Source organism: Osmerus eperlanus, chromosome 14 (genome assembly GCF_963692335.1).
Source record: "Osmerus eperlanus chromosome 14, fOsmEpe2.1, whole genome shotgun sequence".
Classification (NCBI taxonomy): Eukaryota; Metazoa; Chordata; class Actinopteri; order Osmeriformes; family Osmeridae; genus Osmerus; species Osmerus eperlanus.
This window is the reverse complement of record NC_085031.1, coordinates 9,734,282-9,752,953: the sequence shown is the minus strand read 5'-3', so window position 1 is coordinate 9,752,953 and position 18,672 is coordinate 9,734,282. Positions and strand designations below refer to the sequence as shown.

Genomic DNA, 18,672 nt, shown 5'->3' with positions numbered 1-18,672 from the left:
GATTTAAAGTTTGAAGGGCCAATAGAAAGAGTGTGAGTCCTAGGTAAGGATGACGAATAGTGTGGAGGTGTGTGAAGAAAACGGCAGAGCACAGGAGGAAGTGGGGAGAAGAGAAATGACCAGGAGAGGAGGTGAGAGTGTGTGTGTGTGTGTGTGTGTGTGTGGGGGGGGGGATATGGGGAGGGAGGAGGATGAAGGGCTTTACACATATGAAGCCAAACAGCCTGAAAAAAGCTTCTTGAGACATTATATAATCTCACATAAGAGGGTCTTTGACTATTGATGAGCAGCGAGGAGAAAAATGGACACAGAGAAAGTAGAGGCAAATTCACCCCAAAATCAACACAAATTACAGAGGGACATACCTAAGCAATTAGGAGCCATAATCCTAATCACTTCTTCTGAACATTTGTTTTAGTATTTAGGACAAACAGAACTCTTAGTGGACTGCTGAGTGAGGGCTTGGCCCTGGTCAACTGGGGCTGAATGCAGTAACAGACCTCACCATTATAGCAGCTGGAAATATTCCATGCAGACTAGAATGGGGTGGAGGGAGGAGAGGAAGGAAAGGGGGAAGGGAGGAAGCCATGTGCCAGACTTACATACACATAGACGCATGAAGGCTAAAGATAAACGTGCACATATGCATGGGCACAGAACACCCACCCCTCCCACCCCCATCTAAACACACAAACATGCACACAACGTTTTTTTTGTATTTTTTATTTTTTCATTAATCTAACTGAAGGAGAAAGAGGATCCTTTGGAGAGACACTGGACAAGGAAGGTAAACAACGAAAGCAGGAAAGTTGTGTGTGTACGTGTGTTGATGTACTTGATCGAGTGCCTGTGATGAGCTTGGGAAAGGGATGCATGGATCATGGCCAGAGTGCCTGTGTGTGTGTGTGTCTAGGGGTTGTCCTCTGTACCAGATGTTCTCTTCTAATTCACTTAAAGTATTCCTCGTCTGATAGGATGCAGCTATATCACGCCACCTTGAGCCCCCCTAACTCCTCCCTCACTCCCCTAGCCCCCCGAAACAAACCCAAACACACTCTGTGTGTGTGTATGCATGCATGTGTGTGCATGTCACATGAGTGCTCTCTACAGTATCCTGTGTTTTTTGGCAGTCAGTGGGGAGCTCTTGATACACAGACGCTATACAGATACAGATTATTCCCCCCACTCTTTTTTTTCTCTGTCCATCCTCTCCCTCCTTTTCCTCCTCTGCTGTTTATCATGGAGCAGTTGTCAACATTCTAAAGCTGTTCATGGTCCTTTTGGGCTTGTGTGGAATCCCATTAACTGTTCACGCTGAAAGACATAAAATGACTAAAGATAGAAAGACAAACTAAAGATTGAGGAGACCCAGGTTTACTCGACTGAAGTCTTTATTTCTCAGTTTTCACAGCTGGAACACCTCTCAACAATGGTGTGCTCAGACAGAGCAGGAAGGGACATCACATAACCACTGTTACCCGGCAATCTAGACGGGACATAGCTATGTAGGTCTGATTTCACAATCACCTAAGAGTCTGATAACATGGCCTTGTGAAAAAAAAGAAGAAAAAAGTCTACAATAAGATACAGTATGAGTATGTCTGTTAGTTGTTACAAAGTGTGTGTGTGTTTTAACAGTAATGGTAGCTTATAGCACTGTCCCTCCTGCAGTAACATGGAGCAGGACAACCTCAGTAGTTTGCATAAGACACTGGAGCAAGTTCAGCCTATTGATGATGAGACAACATGACAGATTATAAAGAGCTGTTTGTACCTTCTGATACTTCTCTGCTAAAATTGTGTGGGGACAATCCTGCTTTAATTCCGTCAATTTAGGAAATCAGTTTCAATGAAATTCAATTAGAAAAAGTATCAAAACTGTCTTCTTATAATTAACTTATTAAAAAATAATGTTCTTATTCAATGAAGCAATCCAAAAAAAAAATTACTTGTGGAATTGATGGAATTGAAATAGAGTCGGTGTTGCAAGCTATCAGGTTACAGATATGGAGCCTTTCAGAGCCAAAGCTTGCACCAAGTTTCCATAGTATCAAACATTCCCAGACATAATACAGACAGGAGAGAGAGAGAGAAAAAAGTATCTACAAACATGGTTATAAAAGAAAAATGGACAAACAAAACATATAAAACTTTCAAATGTCTTGAAAGCGTATAAAATGTACACTTGTCAGAGAGGTGAACAGCACATGAAGTTGTAACAAACCTATATTCTAAAAAGTTATAATACATATCCATTTACTGTATAAATAACACTCATTCATCAGGAATACTGTCCAATGAAACAGACTGATCATCTGAAATGTTTAAAATGCTAATGCTGTGATTGATTACTAGAATGTGTGGTGGTGGTTGTGCAGGGAGAGGGGTCATTTGAATGATTCTAATTGGCTGATCACCAACACCCTTGTCTAATGGAGTGAAGGTTGGGGTCAGGGGTCAGGACAGGAGCCCTCTCAGTACAATGATTCTTGCCCCCCTTTGGTGTGCTGCCCCTCCCCTTTCTGTGTCGCTTGTTGGGAAGGGAGTTCTGGTTCACCTGGAAAAGAGGAGAAACATTTGTGTCACAGGATGCGGGTCGTGAGGGTGAGAGATGTACTTTCTGGGTCAGGTTGAACTTCACCTACTGTCAGGGCTACGTCAGTTCCAGTTCTCTTGGCCGCTTTGGAGAGAAGAACAATGTCACGGTCATGATCTTTTTCATCATCAACACAATAATCGTCATCACCATAGTTTTGTATTTAGGATCAAGGATTGTTTCAGCTGGTGATTTGGGAATGGTGGGATGGGATGGGAGTGGTGAGAGAGATGATGATGAATGGTAAATGAGAGAAAGGGAGAGGCTTATGGTGAGAAAGAAAGGATACAAAGGTAAGAACCTCAAACAGTGTGACCTGAAGAGACCTTGCATAATGGCTTTTACCAGCAGTTAAATCTTGTTAGTTAGTTTGACATATACGTAGGTTTTTATTGGTTCATGTTTTGGGGATGTTTAAAGTTTGATGTTTGATTTATGGTAGTTTTATGGTTGGCTGAAGGTAGTTTTGTAGTTGGTTGATGGTAGTATTGGGGTTAGTTGATGGTAGTTTTGTAGTTGGTTGATGGTAGTATTGGGATTAGTTGATGGTAGTTTTGCAGTTGTTGATGGCGGTATTGGGTTAGTTGATGGTAGTTTTGCAGTAGTTGATGTCGGTATTGGGGTTAGTTGATGGTAGTTTTGTAGTTGTTTGATGATAGTTTGGGAGTTTTGTGGCTGTACCTCTCTGGTGGTGAGAGCCCTCCTCAGTGTCACCAGTCAGGATACTGTGGAGGGGCAGAGGCTCGGGGGAAGCGAGTCAGGGTGTTGTAGGATGGGCAACTACCGCAGACACACACACACCCTCACACACACATACACACACACATAAACAGGGGCTTCTGATTATACCTCCAGTCTTCTTCTCTTGAACTCTTCTCATGCACCAATGACTACATCATGCCAAACGTCCTGTGTTTAGCAACTCATAGTGACGAGTACAATAGTCACGGAGACAGACACGTATACACCTTCAGTACCCCTTCACCAGTCGCTAGCGTTCAGGAAGCCATGCAGTATTGAAAGATTTCTGGTGCATACCTGAACATGGCTGGGTTGCCATGGATACCAAATACCTGCTCTCCATGGTAACCTGTTATAACCATACTGCAACACAAAAAATGAAGGTGCACAGGAGGTCAACTGGGAAAGACAGAAGGTGAGCTCTTCTTGGTGAACGACAAGTATGGACAGATCCTCAGATGGATTCAGAAACCGATGTAACAGGACAATGAGGCGAGAGAAGAAGAAGAACGAGAAAGCGTGAAAGCACGGAGACAGCGATGGATTCCGGTGTGTGTGTTCGGGGCATGAAGGATAAAGAGCACGAGATTTGGAGAGACACCCCTGGGAAATATAAAAAAGGTGTGTTGCACCTGTGAGGGGTTTAGCAAGACGGAAAACAACTCAGAGACATGAAGGACTGAGGTGTCAGAGTGCAACAAGCCAGGGGTAAGAGGAACTTACAGAGGGAACAGAGGGAAGCAGGAGATGAAAGAGAAAGACAGGAAGGAAGGTAGTGAGAACGAGAAAAAGATCAAAAAAGATCGGGGAGGATAATAAAGGGAAGGAGAGAAAGATAAACAAAGAGAGTGAGGAAGAGTTAGGTGTTACTCTATAACTACAGCAGCAAAGGAAGGTAGATATTAACGTGTGTTGTTTGTGTGTACTTACTCCTCAAAGACATCCTCTGTGTCCATCCTCCGGTAGTACTTGGCCAGTTTTACAGAAAAGATGGTGCTGGGGATGAGGAAGATACAGCAGCATCCCAGACCGAACCAGAACGTGTTCTGAAGCACACACACAAACACACACGCACACACAAAACATTTTGTTCAACTGAACATCTGGGAAATAACAGCTAATAACAGGCTAGACTTTTTTCAACACACAAATGCACTGCAAGAAATACACGTGTATACACAGATAGACAGGCTCAAGTGCAGAACATTCTGTACGCATGCAAACCACACTATACAGTATATTTAAAATCTATAGAGAAACCACAGTTTGAATATTGTTTACTACACACACACACACACACACACACACACACACACACACACACACACACACACACACACACACACACACACAAGCACACACTTTCTGACCCTCCAAGCCTCTGGGGGTCTACGTGTGAACAGAGAGGAACCTGTCTGGTATACACAGCCTGTCTGTAGAATGTGTGCATGTGTGTGTAGGTCTGTGTGTGTGTGTGTGTGTGTATAAGTGTGTTTGGACATACTGCACATGTGACTGGCTCCAAAACTCCACTCTCCCCAATAGCATCACACATACACACCACTTCCTCCACCCAAATACCCAGAGCTCCCTCTCAGAATCAAAAGAGCCATTTATGTCGACTATAAATGCATTCACTCCAACCACAAATGAAAACACACAGAGACACACGCACGCACACATAATCAGTGTATCTTACCACTGAGTCCACTATGAAGCTGCAGGCCACTATCTCCATGGAGTCGACCAGGTTACTGATGGGTTTACATTGAGCCACTTCCCCCGTCAGCTATGAGAGAGAAACACACACGCACATACGTTTATATAACATGATACAACTTGATGTGGGATGTTGTGCATGCGGATCTATGTTCCGTACTCACAGAGTTCTTCACCCAAGTGGTGTACTGTTTGAAGTAGCCCACCAAAGTCTGTATATAGGCGTCTGTTTCCTGTAGAGCAGAGGGGGGATGTATACTGTTACGTGTGTGTGGGGGGCTTGAAAAGCAGTGTTGATTTAGTGATAAGATCACATGTAAAGGCGTATATGGCATTAGGACAGGAGTTGTGAATGTGTGTGTGTTCTACCAAACGCTTTACCTGCTTGACCACGTGTGATGCATTCTGGGTTATGAGGTATTCGGCTGCGTCGATAGCACTCAGGACATTTGTGACTTTGGTCTGAGAGAGGGAAATATTGAGGGTAATCAGTGTTTGTGTGTGTGTGTGGGGGGGAAGGGGGGGAGTGTGTGTGTGTGTGTGTTTCCTTACCGGTAGTTCTCTAGATGTTCTCTGCAGTAAGCGGATGCTTGAGCTGAGGCTACTCTGTAATTGAGAGAAACGACACGTGAATACAAACACACACACATGAATACAAACACACACACACACACATGAACACAAACACATGCACATGCATACAAACACACATACATGAATACAAACACACACACGTGCATACAGACACAGACACATACTGTAAAGGAGCACTCTTGCGCAATTTCGCCTCACAAGGCACAACACTTTCACGACTCACGACGGAGGTTCTAAACGTAAAACATGGCCTAAACAGTCACCGGCTTACCCGAGCTCTCACAAATTTCTTAGCCACCATTATAGGAGAGAGAACAAGGGAGAGAACAAGGTGAGAGAACAGAAATGGAGGACTGTGCTGAGTTGATTCCTCTCCTGACCAAGGAGGAGACAGGGGACAGAGGGCTTTGTATGTGGGGGTACATGTGTGTATGTGTGAAAGCGTGTCCCTGTGTGTGGGGGTATGTGTGTGTATGTGTGAAAGTGTGTCCCTGTGTGTGGGGGTATGTGTGTGTATGTGTGAAAGTGTGTCCCTGTGTGTGGGGGTATGTGTGTGTATGTGTGAAAGCATGTGCCTGTGTGTGGGGGTATGTGTGTGTATGTGTGACAGCGTGTCCCTGTGTGTGGTGGTATGTGTGTGTATGTGTGAAAGCGTGTACCTGTCTGTGTTTTGTGTATGCATGCATGCATGTTAGAATGCCTGTTCATGTGTGTGTATTCATTTACATGTATGTTTTTTGTACATGTACATTGTGCATATCAGTATACCTGTGTGAATGTGTCTGCGTTTTTGTAATTACCACTGCTTGCTCCATTGGGACAACCTGTTCTTTGTGAATCTGTCTGATATTGCTGGCATGGCCCTTCAGTGCGTTCTCCAGAGCTCCTCGTGGCTACACATACCAGATACGTATATATACAGACAGAGGAACAGAGATTGATAGAGCGGGGGGAGAGAACGAAAGAGATACAGAGAGGGATAGAAAGAGAGGGAGAGAGAAAGACAAAGATGCGTAGTTAACAGTTTTATCCAAATGTGCCTCATGCAGGCCTGTACGATGTAGCTGGTCTCCATTGTACTGATGTGGCCAAGATCCAGGCTCTGAACCTAACCATTCATTGCTGCGCTCAGACCTTACACTTCACCACACCCAGACTGCATGATGCCCCCCCACCACCACACACACACACACACACACACTCATTACATGTTCTATGTGAACCCTAAATCTGACCACAGTCTTTAAATGGTCCACAGTCATCCCACCAACACATGTCCCATGAGTGTGTGCATGTGTGTGTTTGTTTGTGTGCGTGTGTGTGTGATGTACATTAGTGTGTGTGTGTTCATGGTGAATGGGTGGCTTGTTTAAACCTCCGAGGCCCAAAGGCTGACCACGAAAAGGAAAACAACTTTCTGGGGGGAAACTGTCTGAATTCGTATTTTTACTCTGCGGACACACACGTATACACTCTTTTTTTAAAGCTCACATGCATCTTACAATATGGGAGTTTGACTCTTATCTGACAGAGTAGAATTGGGTTGGACTCATCTGACTGTGTGATTTGGGGAATCGACTGGGATTTCTTAAGTTGAACGGGATTCACCAGTTGGTCAGCCTGAGCCTCAAGCTCGTTGCAGAAGGACAAGAGATCCACCAGAGTCACGCCCTTGTTCACCTGGAAAACATAACACATGGGTGAGTAAAAAACAAACTCTCTCTCTCTCTCTCTTTCTCTCTCTCTCTCTCTCTCTCTCTCTCTCTCTCTCTCTCTGACAGGTTACCTCAGCCAGGTAGGCTGCAAAGTTGATCTCTCCCACTCCAGTGTTGGCAAAGTTGATAAGGTTGTCTCTTCCCTCCGGATCCAGCAGCTGAATACTCTGCAGGTCTATCTTCACACCCTCAAACACTTTGCTCAGGTCCTTGTTGTACTGCAAAACACACACCGGTCACAAGTCAGACAACAATTGAAGGAGTACATGGTAAGACAATGTACAGTGAATACGCACACAAGCACACACACACACAGTAATACTGACCACAGTCCTGTTTAGGAAGCTGTTGATGTTGAACATGGTTTCCAGCTGCAGAGCATGATACAGACCGTTGTTTTTCACACACTCCCTAGGAGAGAGGACACATACACATGAACACCTTCCTGGGTGTGTGTGTGTGTGTGTGTGTGTGTGTGGGGGGGGGTGCCGTGTGTGTCATGTCTTACCGGTACATGCTTCCTACAGTGAGGTCGATGTTGGGATTCTGGAAAAGCATTCCAGGGAGGAAGTTCTTCTTGGATGGGTGAACCATGTAAGGAGTGTCTAGGATCTACACACACATATATAGTATTATTGTACATGTATATACATAACCAGTACAGACATACATTCACACACGACCACACACACACTAACAGTCAGCTGACACACCCCCTCCTATGAGCACCAGCATACAAGTGTGCAATGTTGTTGTAAAAGTGTATCCTCCTCAGTCAAGATCCAGTTCCAAGACAAACAGAGTGACAGTGAGAGGGCGGGCGGGCGGGGAGAGAGAAAAAGTGAGAGCGAGAGAAGAAATGAAAGAGAGAGAGAGTGAGGAAGAGAGAGAGAGAGACAGTGAGAAAACGAGAGATAGAGGGGGGGAGCCTGGGGCAGAGAACGAGGATGGATGAGTTTGAGAGGCTCGAGAGACCGAAACAGGAAGCGAGGGATGAGAAGGAGGGGGAGAGGAGTATCACCTTAAACAGTTGCTTGTTAGCCAAAGGCTCGCAAACCAACTTCTCCACGTTTCCCCCGACCAGGAAACCAGCAGCTACAACTCCCATCAGCACCCAGGCAAAGATGAAGGTGAACCCTACCCCTCTGAAAGAGAGAGAGAGACAGGAGATGAGAAAGAGAGAGAAAGAAATAGAGAGAGAAAGAGAGAAAGCAGGAGATACAATTTGACATTGAACCGAACAGAGGTCTTTCGGCCATTCTTGTCTCTCTGTTGGTTCCCTGCCTGCCTGCCTCTCTAGTTTCTGCCCCTGTTGCTGTTACTCACGCCATGAGCAGGTTGCCCCCAGTGTTGGAGAGGCAGCCACGGGTGGTGGGCGTGGCCTGTTTGTCGTAGCCACAGGTGCCACACAGCAGACCCAGGAAGTTGAAAGCCAGGATCAGAACCACTGTACACAGAACAGTCACGCAGCCTATCCACCTGTGACACGCACACACAATTATTGGATGTGCACACACTATAATGGAGGGCTGTCAGTCTATACAGTAACACATGCACACACACACACGCACCTGTAGAAATCTAGCTGGTCGATCTGGGGGTAGTAGGACTCGATGTTCTTTTGGCCCTGACCCAGGAAGATGGTGAAGTTAGCCAGAGATGGCTCCACTGGGAACATCTTGGAAAAGCCAATAATCTCTCCTCCAATCTTATCCAGCATTCCCTTTACTCCTACACAAGCACACGCACACAGAAAGAAATGTGTTTATCTTTGTCGAGCATCTGGCCATTTTAGCTAACATCTTTGTACACAAGGATTAACTTTTGGGATTTGGGGTGACTACGGCAAGAGAACAGGGACACACTGTGCCCTAGCACTTACGAGGCAATGCTGTTTTATCCACAAGCACGGTGCAGATGGAGAGGAAAAGAAAGAGAAAAAAAGTGAAAGATGATAGAAATGGGGCTTACCTGACCTAAATAGTCTTTCAAAGGTATTTGAAATAAATACAATTTGATCAAACTAGGTCTGTTGCACAGACACGCCAAGTGGAGTTGAACACACACACCTGCCACCACTTCCTTGGTTTGCTCTTTCACCAGTCTGGGAGTGTCATTGAAGGATGAGTAGCCCTGTGGACAAAAGAAAGACAGACATATAACCTTTCAGACCAGCATGCAGTGTTAGTGTGGAGGTCTGGGAGGACAGGACCAGTATACAGACCCTCTGGACGATGTTGCTGAGGTCTGTCTTCAGTAAGGCATCCAGACTGTCCAGCTGATCGACCACATCAGGAAGCTGTAAGAAAGAGGTGGGAGGAGCACCTTAGCATGGGCTAGGATGAGTGGGTGGGCTGGGTGAATCTTTTCTGCAGGGGCTCAACTTGCATCTTGGTGGTACGTGTGTATGTGTGTGTTTGTGTGTGTATGTGTGTGTGTGCGTGAGATGCATAGGTGTTTGTTTGTTCGTCTATGCACAGACTGTCACCCCTGCCCCCTGGTATCCTACCCCGGTGAAGTCGGCGTTGATCCCCAGCTGTGTGAGTGTAGAGCGGATGGTGTTGCAGGTGTGAGACACGGCTCCGTTGGTGCAGGCAGGGTCCGACAGGGTGTTGGACAGGGAGGAGCGCTCCCCGGCCAGGCTGGCCTGCAAGCGGGCCGTCCCCTCATGGAGCACCTCCAGAGAGGAGCTGACCGTCTCCAGGCCCTCCTTGGTCTCCCGCATGGCTGGGGGGAGTGGGAGGGGGGGGGGGGGGAGGGGGAGGAGGAGGGAGAAGGGAGAAGGGGGGGAGGAGAATAAGTTAGGAACTGTTGCCTGTTACACATATACACACATTTTCCCAGCAGAAAGAATTCTTAGATGACACTGGGCTCCACAGATGACCATACCGGCTATGCACATCCACAACCATAACAGCACAGGGACACAGCACTGACTCAGGATCAGTCCTTATCAAACTAGGAACAAGGATGGTATGGGTTCACAGTGACACTGGGACACAGCACTGACACAGAATTAGTCCTTATCAAACCAGAAACAAGGATGGTATGGGTTCACAGTGACACTGGGACACAGGGACACAACACCGACTCAGGGTCAGTTCCTGTTACCTTTGATTGCACTCTCCACTTTCACTTTAAGGAGAGAAATAATTAGGGGAGGAAATATGTTAATATGTAAGACAACTAGAGAGTCAATAAGGCCTTGTTAGTGCTTGTGGAGAATATATATTTATAGTATGTACATACTGTAGAATATAAAATAATATAATTTAGTTAAAAAGCTTGATGTCCACACAAGTGGAAATTTGTCTTCGGTAGTAGTGGCATGTGACACACAAAACACATTCAAATAACTGCACATCTAGAAAACAACTATGTCAAGATTACTTTTTGAGATTCTGGATCTTCCCTAAACATCCAGAATCTGATGAGAACTGCCTGAACACTAATTGAACAATTTCATTGAAGAGTTGTGAGTGATGTGTGTGAGTTCCTGCGTCTGTGGTGTGACAGGGTGTGTGTTACCTCCAGCCATGCGGAGGGCGCTATCCAGAGATGGCACCACCTCTTTCTCCAGCTGTGATTGAATCCTCCCTCCCAGCAACGGCCCAATGTCTGTCAGCACAGGGACACAGCCGTTACCACAACAACACCTCTGCCTGCCAATCCACACAGTCGTTACCATAACAACAACTCTACCTGCCAGCCCACTCAGCCGTGACCATGACAACACCTCTACCTGACAGTTTATATGGAGGGCACAATCACTAGGTCTATGCTCTGTGCTAGGTGTGTCAGTAAACAAAAAAAATTCTGACGGTCTGGGAAAAAACTTTTTTACTTTTCAGTTGTATTAAGCATATGTTTGTTGATGTTTCAAAATGTAACAAAGTTGTGTTTTCAGCACAGTAAAGAGAAAGTGAGGTTAGAAGTCTGAGACTCACTATCCATGTCTGAAAGGACTTTGTTCTTGGCAGTAGAATACTGGGCTGTCAAGTAGTCAATTTGCTGTAAGACAAAACAAAGACACATTAGAAAACACAAGTTTCACTGTGTGTGTGTGTGAGTGTGTGAGAGTGTGTGTGTGTTTACTCACTGCAGGGGTGTTGTTGGCAAAGGTCTTCAGGTCTCTCATGTTGGCGTTGATAAGACGTCTGGTACTCTTGATCTGGGAGCTGATGTTGTGATTTGCAGCGTACGCAAACAGAACTCCCACCCTGCAACCCATGCAAACACACACACACACATACAGGTGTTAATAAACATGTGGACCACAAATTTCAGCAAAATAAGACGCTGATGGGGATAGAAGCAGTAGGAGATGTTGGCCAGGAGAGGGTGCTATGCAACCACTGCCTGCTTAACATTGCCTCTACAAAGATGTTAATCCTGTTCCTCTGACAACCTTCCGCCTCTCTCTTTTTCACTCTCTCTCTCTCTTTCTGTGAGGAGTGAGGGGGCATCAAACAGCCACCCATTCAGACAGAGAGAAAGCTGTGTCACTGCCCAGCAGTATCAATGGCTCCTAACTGCCCTGCGCTGTTCAGACTTTGTGTGTCTGTCCTGTGTTCCTTTATCATACTGTTCACAGTGGATACATTTACCCACAAGGTTACCATGGACAGTCAATGTGTCATAACAGGGAACTGTAGTTATCTCAACTGAATAAGCAGATGATAGCAGTTAATAGAAGAAAACAAAAAACCTGCCCGGTTCTGAAATCTTTTTGTTATTTTTAGTTAGTGAACATCTTGAAGTAATCCATGTCAATATTGGAAAAAAAGAGAATAGTGATGATGATTATTGTGATGATGATAGTTTTGGTTATGATAACAAGGGGAGAGAGGAGGAGGAGGTACTTACGTGATGAAGATGGAAGTGGCGACGAGCGCGGTGGTGAAGAACCCTCGCTGGCAGTCAATGTTTTTCCTCTGGCGTTGGTGCATCTCGCCGCCGCAGTTCTCACAGCAGCGACACACACAGAAGCACATCCCCACGATGGGCATCAGCAGCACAAACACACACCCCGCGCACACACACACGATGAAGCCCATCTCATAGTAGATGGCCTGGAGGAAGAGCAGGAGGACGGGGTGGAGGAGAAGGGTGTGGAGGAGTGCGAGGAGTACGAGGAGGAGCATTCGATGGAGGAAGAGAAGAAAAAGGAGGTGGGGGAGTGGGATGAGGAGAAGCAGGAGAAGGAGGAGAAGAAGGAGGAAGAGGAGAAGGAGGTAGTGGAGGAACAGACGGAGGGGGAGGAGATGAAGGAGGAGGAGAAGGAGGTGGAGGAGTAAGAAGAGGAAGAGTAGGAGGAGACTTGTCAGTCATTTGTTTCCTCTTGTGTCCATTCATGTGTCCATTATTCAGCTCAACCATCAACCACACCCTCATCCATCCTTCATCAATCCATCCTGTGATTCTCTCTGTGAGGTGTGTAAGAGTGTGTAAATGCAACCATACCTGGAGTAACAGGACCACATTGTCTGGCTGCACAACAGAGCACACACACGCACAAGAGAGAGAGAGAAAGAGAGAGACAAACAGAGTAAGGTTTGTGGTTCCAGTTTAGACATCAAGGGAAGTGAATGAGGAGCAAAACATCGACCAACCTTCCTCCACTCCTCTATTTTGATGCCTCCCATGTTCTGCTGAATGACTCTAACGATCAGATCTGAGACAGACAGATACACAGAAAAAGTTAGTCATGATATAAACCGTTATCGTAGCAATATTTAATCAAAGTACTAGTTGCAGTAAGTTCTGGTGCAAATGAAACTGACTAGCATCACCAAAGTAGTCTGACAAGGTAAGAATACTAACAGTCACGCAGGTACTGTAGGAACAGACATTATAGGAGAACCTAGACTGGCTATCTTTTAGTTGAAAGCCATCCCATCTATATGTAGTGAGTATTTGGCATGAAAAAGATAGGTATTTCAATCCAACAATTTTTATTTTTTGGCTGTCTGCTATGAACTCATGGCAATATCACTTAGAGTGAAGAACCAAACAACACATTTTGGATCCAGGTGCACGTGTGTGTGTGCACACTGTATGTGTGTGTGAAGGATGAGTGTGTGTGTGTATATTTGTGTGTGTGTGTGAGCGTCAGAGTCTGTCCTATCCATAGGGATGTTCATTAGTTGTTTATATGGGTCAGCAGACACAGTAATAAGCCTACATGTTCAGTAATACCTTTCTTCAGACTATGAGTCACATGTTACTCAGCATGTAAACACTAATGACCTAACACACAGACACACATATTGTACCCATCAGATACAGTTGTCCCAGCTGTCTAAATGTAGGCCTACCTCAATAACACACACACATCCTATATTACTCCTCCTTTTAGTAGCTGGTCTGTTGACATTTAGTAGCTGGTCTGTTGACAACAGGATGTGTTCATGTTCATGACCCACAACATGGTAAATCCCATCGGTCTTTGAATGTCATTCCCTGCTTGTTTAGAAGTCGGTCTTTACGTGTTTGGTTGTTTGTGTGCACGTGTGCGTGACTGCAGCAGACGCAGACCCACATATTTCCCCCTCCTAATCTCACACATCCTGGATCTGGACACAAATTCACCGCACGAGACAAGCAGATGGACAACAGTTTAGTCTCGGACTGTTGCAGATACACACACATGCTGTTTAGTACACACACACACACATCAACACAAACCATTGACAGTCATAAGTGTTTTCCCTAAACCTCCACATGGCTCGTCACCTTCCAAGACTTCCACACACACACACACACGCAGACACACAAATTCAGCACAAGTGGTAGGAGGACAGTTAAGGTGTGTAGAGGTAAGGAGGTCAAATGTAACGTGAGATTAAGACAGGCCACACAGCTGCACACTGGCTCCAAAACTACATTTGGACACAAGTCTTTAAACTGTCTAGATTTCTAATGTGCCTCAAGCATTGAAATCAAAAATCATGCATTACAGACTAGCTTCACAATAAGGACTGATTTGCACAATCATTGCAATGTGGTTTCTGGAGTATTAGGCTACTGTTTCTCAGCATATTTGCCACCTGTAGTTTCTTAGCCACTTACCCTTGCATTCAATTCCCTGGGAAGCTTAGCCTAGCCTAGCCTAGCTTAGCTTAGCTTAGATCAGAGACCCAACAGCTAGCTAGCTAGCTAAGTGAAAGGAACCAAGGGGGTAACCCCTGAGAAGTACAATTGGACAGATGGGATGGCTGGAGAAAGCCCCCCAGACCTGGGATGCTGTACCACAAATCTTATAGACAACTATTTTGACTTCGGATTGTGACATAAGAAACATGGTAAACTCCTAGTTCTTACTTACTTTAGTTCTTACTTAACGGGTACTAGGTAAGCCTATTTATATAAACCCAGAATAGTCTCTCAATGGTTTCTGGTCCTACAGTGTACATGTAACAAGCAACAGCTTGTTATTCTTAGGTTATATTTATAAGGTTAGGTTATATTTATAACCTTAAGAATTAGAATAAAGCATTTCCAAATATACCATTTGGTCCTAACTTTACTTAGTGCCTGTCCCACCCATGTAAACACTCATGTCTATACTTAGTACTGTAGGAGAGCTACTGTATGTAGACTTCTGCAAGCTAGGCTACTGCTTGGTTTACTGTTGGCAAGGGACATGCTGTGTAGTGATGTGTAAGTCAGTTCAACCTTCTTACTGGGTAAATATAACCCAATCCTCTTCTGCACACTGAACTGTTCATTAGGATTATGAAGTGGTTGGTTTAAGACCGTACACAACCTCACACGCATTTATTTTCATGCCACACACGCATAAGGATGCACACATTAATGCACATAAGCACACAAACATATATTACCCTTTGAAACATAAAAACACATTCACATAATACCATCATGATACAGCCAGGTGTATAACTAAATATTAAAAAACTACACAGCTATAGCACGCTAGATTGGTACTTTGTGATCCTTTTAGTTACCAAGACAAAAAAAATAAAAAAAAATAAACTATACTACAAAAATGAAAATATTTGAACTCCAAGGCCCTAAATCGGATAGGCACTCATCACCAGCCAACTTTCTTGGGTGCTTTTATAAGCCTGTCATCAGAGGCTTACCTGGTCACTGTAAACATGTTGACTTATCCAGAATCAACTTACATGGATGAGTCAGGGATTACAAATATGAACCAACACCATCAACCCTGAAGCGACACATAACCTGTTTTTTCAAATATTTTTTTCTTGCTTACATAAAACTCTGATCATGAGAGACTGAATCACTAAATACAAATGTTGTTTTATTTTTAGGTTTTAGTTATCATAATATGCAGCATAAATATGATGTGTTTTGGGGCCCTGTATTCTGTCTAAAGCCACCACCTAACGGATAAACACCTGATTGCGAGGCTGTCACCGTAATTAACACAACAGACAAACACCGAAGCTATGACCCAGTTTCAGTGTGTGTCTTTGTGAATCTGTGCGTAGACCAGTGTGTGTGTGCGTGTGTGTGTGTATGTATATGTGTGCGTGTGACAATGCCATCTGTAGCGAACACTAGCATAGCTTTAGCATCAGCCCTCCTATCGCTAATCCTCTAATCTCTACTCAGTGCCTCAGGAGGATAAGATTCAAACTGTGGGCACAGACAGAGTCAGAGCTACGTTAAGTTACATGCCGACCACCAGGCAACGTCAGCACAGTGACAAGACCCATCACCCAGCAACATTAGAGGGAAGTTATACATAGATTAAGGCTGTGCTGTGCAGGACAGGTGTGAGTCAGATTGTGATGTCTGGGTGAGATGCAACGCTCATTCCATCACCCTGAAACAGGAGAGAAAGGGGGAAGGGATCCGGAGGAGAAAGGGGGAGGAATGTGGCATTAGAGAGAGAGAGAGAGAGAGAGAGAGAGAGAGAGAGAGAGAGAGAGAGAGAGAGAGAGAGAGAGAGAGAGAGAGAGAGAGAGAGAGAGAGAGAGAGAGAGAGAGAGAGAGGAGGAGGAGGAACATGATACAGGCAGAGATGTAGATCCCTTTTTCCCTAGACACTTGATAGGACCAGGATAGCTGTAGCACAGTGTTAATTGACTGGGGTTCCCAGACCCCCTTTATGAATGCCATCCAATCAGTAGTGCCGGTCCGACCTTAATGTTTTGTTGTGTTTATAACAGTCCTGCGACTCCCACAGATATCGGATTGATTTCATTTTACTGTCAAACCTTTAAATGTATTGGCTGCAATCAGGATGTGAAGTTTATTTCAGAAAATATGACAATAATTGCTTCTCAACAACATTACCTACTCTGCCTTTAAGATGTGTTCTTGTGTCTATCCTTTCTTTTAACGTAAACCTTTGCCTTGAGTGTGATAAGGTGGGGTGTGATATCTGTTGGCAATGTTTCTTATCGTCAAGCCAATTAGCGTGCCCCCTGCCCTTCCCTAACATCATTTAACCAATCAGGTGTCTTGGCACTTCCCAGTTCCTGGAAGAGGAATGTACTAAAAACCAATGAGATGTTGTTGATGATTTAGTTATTAAGTTAGGTTTTTATAGTTTAACACAAACATCCTAATTATGCTTTTTTATCAAAACAAAAAATACTTGTATTCTTGTAAGCAAAATAGTCTCAGGTCAAAGCCTATTTGAAATATGAAAATCTACCAAACCTTGCCCTTTGACCTTTGCACCTGGGACCTGCTACCCAGAATCACTGAGCAAAATCATCCTTCTCCTATTAGTAATTATAGTTAAGTTCAGAGCCACGGCATCAGAGCCTAAAAGAGTGAGTGTTGTCCATCCTGGTACTTCCCTGAGTTATGGCGTGCTGGTATGATCAACACTCTCAGGTGGGCTATACCTTTTGGGAGAGTGTGTCATGCTGGACAGTCCCTCAACCTAACGACATATGGTCTTGCGGATTAAGGTATTAGCTTCTGAGGCAGGTGACTGAGAAAGCCTGCCCGAATAGCTGCTCTGCTAATTGATTACCTAGCCTATGGCCCTAACTCATGGGCACAAAATGGCACAGACTTAAAACCTTCAATCCAATTGATGCTGAAATCATCCTCCAACGTGACCACTCCTAAGAAAACAGTACACAACAAACAGCGGCCTGTACACCACTGTTATAGTCTTAAACTGATGTATCTTAAATTAATGTTACCTATCTAATGGACCGTGTAGCACAACAGAGTTTCAAAGTCATGGCATATATGGTATTTATCAAAGGTGGGATTTGGCACATGGATCTAATCATATCAAATCATCCTCCCTGCCTCTCTCGCGCATTGACAAACACCACGCGCGTGCAGTGTTGGCCTGTAGATGGAAGTCACAAGGCCCCAAGTCTTATAAACATGGTTAAGGCAGTCCGTTCAAATAGAATACAGGCAATACTTTAAACTGCCAGCTACAGATGCAATGTAGTAACACCACCAGATTTAGTCTGGTAAACTAACATAGGGCCTATTCCATGGCTCCCAGGAATCTTACTATGTGTTACCGGGTCAAGTGTATCTTGCCTGGAGCTACTAATGTTGGGTATATCCCATAAAATGAAAACATAAATACATTTAAATAAATAAAAACTGCTTCAAAAACTAATTCAACAAAGCAGGTAGGCTACAACAGCTCACCTTTAGGAAAGGGGTTCGGTTGGACCACGTAGAGGAACGCATGTACCATGTGGAACAGAATTCCAATGGTACCGGGCTCATAATAAGCGTGTGTTTCATACACGGCTGACGGCACGAAACCAAAGTCTAGGGCCTGCACAGGTGGCGGGGACCGCTGTCTTGAGGAGTTCGCTTGGCTACGGAAAGAGTCATCCTCAGGTGAATCCCGCTGTGGCTGACTGCTCGATGATCCCCAGCATAGTAGCAATACGAGTCCGGCTGTCCACCGCATGACTCGAAGCTGTCCCGTTTAAAAATTTACAAAAAAGTTGAATAAAGAACTGTTTAAAATAGGAAATGTAAGAACGCTGGGGAGCAATGCTCGATGACGCGGGGAGAACACCTGTCTCCTTCAACGGCTTATCTGTCTCCTCCGCAGCGTAAACGACGTGAAGTCCCCTAAACAAAATAAGTTGGTTAAAAAAATCTCCAATTATCCAGAAACCATACGTCTCTGTCAACTCCTATTTAATCGACAAGAAGGCATGGTTCACATATCCGCAAAATTCACTATCCTCAACCAACGAATGTGATACTATGCCGGTGTCCTCCGTTACTCTCGTGCGCGTCCCTAACTCTCTTTGAGCGCGAGCAGTCGACGATTCACGGGCATGGTGCGAGGTATGCGCTCACATTAAG

The 18,672-nt window shown here is 44.8% G+C and overlaps 1 protein-coding gene across 6 annotated transcripts; it reads right to left on the bottom strand.

Annotated features, from left to right (window-relative positions):
* Positions 1-1,373: 1,373 nt before the first annotated feature.
* prom1b (prominin 1 b) lies at positions 1,374-18,637 on the bottom strand. Of its 6 annotated transcripts, XM_062477294.1 has the most exons (29): positions 17,995-18,637; positions 12,978-13,039; positions 12,829-12,855; positions 12,232-12,437; positions 11,465-11,585; positions 11,313-11,376; positions 10,894-10,983; positions 10,477-10,500; positions 9,875-10,092; positions 9,590-9,664; positions 9,435-9,498; positions 9,248-9,256; positions 8,937-9,096; positions 8,692-8,844; positions 8,387-8,510; positions 7,874-7,977; positions 7,692-7,776; positions 7,437-7,583; positions 7,259-7,330; positions 6,451-6,543; positions 5,922-5,939; positions 5,609-5,662; positions 5,438-5,518; positions 5,221-5,289; positions 5,037-5,126; positions 4,268-4,383; positions 3,635-3,700; positions 3,278-3,376; positions 1,374-2,680 (listed from the first exon to the last, which is right to left on the bottom strand). In XM_062477294.1, exons 1-28 carry the CDS (start codon positions 18,263-18,265, stop codon positions 3,307-3,309), a joined length of 2,733 nt encoding a protein of 910 aa, XP_062333278.1. In that variant the 5' UTR covers positions 18,266-18,637; the 3' UTR covers positions 1,374-2,680; positions 3,278-3,306. The 6 variants fall into 6 exon arrangements, 5 of the variants coding, with proteins under 5 accessions (XP_062333278.1, XP_062333279.1, XP_062333280.1 ...); XR_009932102.1 differs by having other exon boundaries at positions 3,278-4,055; XM_062477295.1 differs by lacking the exon at positions 5,922-5,939.
* Positions 18,638-18,672: the final 35 nt, after the last annotated feature.

Excerpts from the sequence above, each read along its gene's own strand:
- prom1b (XM_062477294.1), bottom strand. The coding sequence starts at position 18,265 with ATGCGGTGGACAGCCGGACTCGTATTGCTACTATGCTGGGGATCATCG. Across the intron at positions 12,438-12,828 it reads ATGTGGTCCTGTTACTCCAG|GCCATCTACTATGAGATGGG; the intron begins GTATGGTTGCAT and ends CTCTTCCTCCAG. Across the intron at positions 4,384-5,036 it reads GCTTCATAGTGGACTCAGTG|AACACGTTCTGGTTCGGTCT; the intron begins GTAAGATACACT and ends TGTGTGCTTCAG.